This window comes from Temnothorax curvispinosus, unplaced genomic scaffold (genome assembly GCF_003070985.1).
Source record: "Temnothorax curvispinosus isolate PA1 unplaced genomic scaffold, ASM307098v1 QBEX01000254.1, whole genome shotgun sequence".
In the NCBI taxonomy this organism is placed as follows: domain Eukaryota; kingdom Metazoa; phylum Arthropoda; class Insecta; order Hymenoptera; family Formicidae; genus Temnothorax; species Temnothorax curvispinosus.
This window is the reverse complement of record NW_020210034.1, coordinates 3,413-7,318: the sequence shown is the minus strand read 5'-3', so window position 1 is coordinate 7,318 and position 3,906 is coordinate 3,413. Positions and strand designations below refer to the sequence as shown.

General features: G+C 46.5%; 1 protein-coding gene across 1 annotated transcript; it reads right to left on the bottom strand.

The window, feature by feature from the left end:
• Positions 1 to 2,743: 2,743 nt before the first annotated feature.
• On the bottom strand, positions 2,744 to 3,676 carry LOC112468662. Its single transcript, XM_025037944.1, has one exon. The coding sequence runs from the start codon at positions 3,674 to 3,676 to the stop codon at positions 2,744 to 2,746; it is 933 nt and encodes a 310-aa protein (XP_024893712.1).
• Positions 3,677 to 3,906: the final 230 nt, after the last annotated feature.

Genomic DNA, 3,906 nt, shown 5'->3' with positions numbered 1-3,906 from the left:
CGAGATCCGAGCGATCTGCCGACGTTTCACGCGAATCGCCGAAATATGGTAATGCACCGATAATCTAATTCTAATACTAATACTACTACTAATACTGACCACCTAAAAATACAACGTATTTTTATTCTAAGCTTGACTAGACTCCTCTGGTGAATTGTCCATTGGCAGAAGACACAATTTCATCAGAGGACGAGTGAGAGAGTCATCCGTTGTCCTCACTGTGGCGACCCGAGAAACACCGTCACAACCCGGGTGAAGAGCCACAATTCGACCTCGTCTTCACTGTACGGGAGGAGCGTTCTCATTCTTTAACAAGACTAACGAGTTCTTGTGTACCGTAGACGACGATTTCAACCATTTAGGGCGTTGTTGGAGCGTGTGCAAATACTCGTCCCGCCAACGCTTCCAAAACTGCTGGTGCATGTGCTGAACCAGTTGCCATCAATCAAGTCGGCTTATTGGCACCGGATCCAGGTCAGGATACGGAACAGCTACGAGGGGTTCCAAGGTGAGGGAGTGCCCCGGAGAAAGTACCCCGAGGTTGTTAGGGTCGGAGCTAGTAGGGCATAAGTGCCTGGAGTTCAGGATAGCTTCTATCTGTGTTATCAGAGTGCTGAATTCCTCTACGGTAAGAATCTGTGCTCCTACTACGCGCTTTAGATGGGTCTTCATTGACTTGACCCCCGCTTCTCAAAGGCCACCGAAGTATGGCGCAGAGGGAAGATTAAACGACCACTGAATTCGTTCCCGCTCTGAGGCGACTTGCATGTAATTAACGAGCTCTCGCTGAGCTCCAACAAAATTGGTGCCGCAGTCGCTATAAATCCGCGAGCAACGGCCGCGCCTAGCAATAAAGATTGCGGAATGTGTTAGTCTACCGCCCACCCTGAGGACTCCGCGTGTATCCAAGAAGGGGGCGAGTTTTTGCAGAGGTTTGGAGCAATTCTGATTGCGTTTTAATCTTTTGATATCCTCCGCAAAACAACAAGATTGAACGAATTTAACGAGAAGAAACAAAGTCAAGTAAAATTCGATTTGATCTACAACGAGAGTTCTATCGAGCAAATTCGATTTCAGTCTATTAACGAAGCGTAGACAATAAACGAATACTCTAATAAGTTTATCTAACGAAGAAATGCGATCGAAAAGTGAATCCACAATAGTAGCAGAGTTCAAGACATCAGCAGGAATTATGGTGACAAAGGCGCGAGATTTCTCTTCCTCATCAGGAAGATCCTCAAATTCCGATATCGTTGTTAGAGTGGGTTCAAAGTCAATGAGCCACGCAGGGCCAGTCCACCAAATCAAATTAGTCACTAAATTGCGGAAAAAAGTCTACGGGAGCAATGATCCGCCGGATTGGACTCATTGTCAGTATCGACGTGGCCCCAAGCTGAGACCCGTACGTTGTCCTGAATGCGAGCAACGCGGTTGCGAACAAACGTCTTCCACCGATGTGGAGACGAGCGAATCCAGGCAAGGGCAACCTTGGAATCTGACGAGGCATATTCGGTATCAATGCTAAGATGTCCCTGAAGGACTTGACAAACGTACGCGATCAACTTTGAGAGAAGGAGAGCTGCACAGAGCTCCAAACGAGGTATTGTAATAGGCCGAAGCGGTGCTACTTTAGATTTAGCGCAGAGTAAGCGGATTACTACACCATCTCGCGCAACAAAGCGTAAGTAAATTACGGCTCCGTAACCCAGCTCACTGGCATCGCAAAAGCCATGATGCTCACAACAAACTACATCGCGCGTATCAAACGTGCGAGGAACGCGAAAAAAAGCCAACGCGTCGAACTCAGTTCGATAGCGTTCCCAACTGCGACAGATATCTGTTGGAGGCTCGTCATCCCACTCCAACTTCAGCGTCCAACAAGTGTTGTAAAACATTTTGCAGTAAACGTGAGTAGAGCCAGGAATCCTAAGAGGTTGAAAATACGCGCTACCTCCGACAATATGGTGCGTTTAGTACATTTGCGATCCGAAGGATTGATTTGAAATCCGAAGCTATCGGATTGCGATTGCCAACAAAGGCCTAAGACTTTAAGTGATTGATCCTCGATCGACTCAAGTAATGTGTCGTTTATTGATAGACCGTTTGAGCACCTCGACGAGGCGTTAAATACTACCCGCAACTTAGTGGTAGTGCTATCTAGCTTGTACACGCCATGGTGAGGCAAATAATATATAATTTGATATAAGGACTCTCGAAATTCAAATGATGAAAAGTCAAGGCAGTAGGGTCAGACGCAGATCATTGTGCGTGAAATCAGTAGTAGATTTATTAATCCTCTTCAATACATTATTCCGAGAAAAATCCGGACGTTTCGGTTCTGTTTCGAACCATCTTCAGCAGTAACGAAAAAATTCTGTCACACGGCTTTCACACCACGAGCGAGTTAACCGATTAGGATGTCAGAACTCTGGACCATTTGATCCAAATCAAATGGCTCGAAAGACGTGGAACAAGACGTTGCGTGTAACATGGATAATATGCGAGGAAACCAAACTATTCCTGTCGCCGCGACAAGCAACGGTGAAAAATGATTTCTGATGAGTTCTGACATCCTAATCTGTTAACTCGCTCGTGGCGTGAAAGGCGTGTGACAGAAATTTTTCGTTACTGCTGAAGATGGTTCGAAACAGAACCAAAACGTCCGGATTTTTCTCGGAATAATGTATTGAAGAAGATTAATAAATCTACTACTGATTTTACGCACAATAATCTGCGTCTGACTCTACTGCCCTGACTTCTCATCATTCAAATAATAAATGTAACCATCCGACAAAAATGGATCACTAATTAATTCCATATGACCGCTATCGAGATAGTCTTGCATGAAATTATTGTAACTAATTCTAAATTCGGGATTTGATTTGAATCGGCGCTCGAGCACGCGGAGACGACTAACAGCTATAGAACGCGAGTCGACGAATGTAGGAGGATTTGACGCAAAGGGGTACGAAACTACGAAGCCACCCAAGTGGTCACGATAAGTGGTCTTTGCGAAGATCTCCTTACATCGACGATCTTCTTCCGAACAAGAAATGTGTTCTGGTACTTCTTCCAATTGCCAAAATTGACCCACTGCGGTCTTGATCGACTCGAGAGTGGTAACGAACGAGTGCAGGGGTGCTACTTGTAACGACGGAGATACCGCGCCCGTTAAGACCCAGCTAAATACTGTGTTGAAAGCGTCCGGTTCTTTATCCCCTCCTTTACGACGACCATCGCGTAAGACTGAGACAAACGATTCTGCTCCCAGTAAAATGTCAATATTGCCGGGTAAATAATACTCGGGATCCGCGAGCGACAATCCCTTTAAGTGATTCCACGATTGGACTGCAACCTTACTATTAAGCAACGGCGATGTAATGCGCGGAAGAACCGTGGCCTCGATTGGAAAACGAATATCGTCGTAACCGCGTACACGAATTACGAACGACGTAAGGCCCTTCGTGGTGGCGGCCTTAGTTTCGTTCAACTCGAATACCGTAGCACTGTGCTTGGTCCGACAAAAGCCGCCTTTCCGGAGGCAGCCTTCAGTAACAGAATTGGCCTGGCTCGCGCTATCTAACAATACGCATACAGGGAACGCGTTGCCGTGTGAATTTATCATCTCTGTTCGGACGTTCGACAATAGTACGACGCTATTGGCGAGACTAGTCATCATCACGAGCGGTTTATCTTCCGGTTTAAGAACAGTCGTGGTATCCTGGGCGGCAGGAGTCGCGGTTACCGGTCCGGTCGTAGGAAAAGAACTAGAGCTCTACTCGAAATGCAAGAGCGTATGGTGCTTCATTCCGCAGGATCGACATGTCCACGCGGAAGGACAATTCTTCAAGCCATGTCCCGAGCGAAGACAGTTGAAACATTATTTCAAATCGCGAGCGGTAGAAA

What these genes read in the sequence shown, in the direction of transcription:
- LOC112468662 (XM_025037944.1), bottom strand. Translation starts at nt 3,676, where the DNA reads ATGACTAGTCTCGCCAATAGCGTCGTACTATTGTCGAACGTCCGAACA.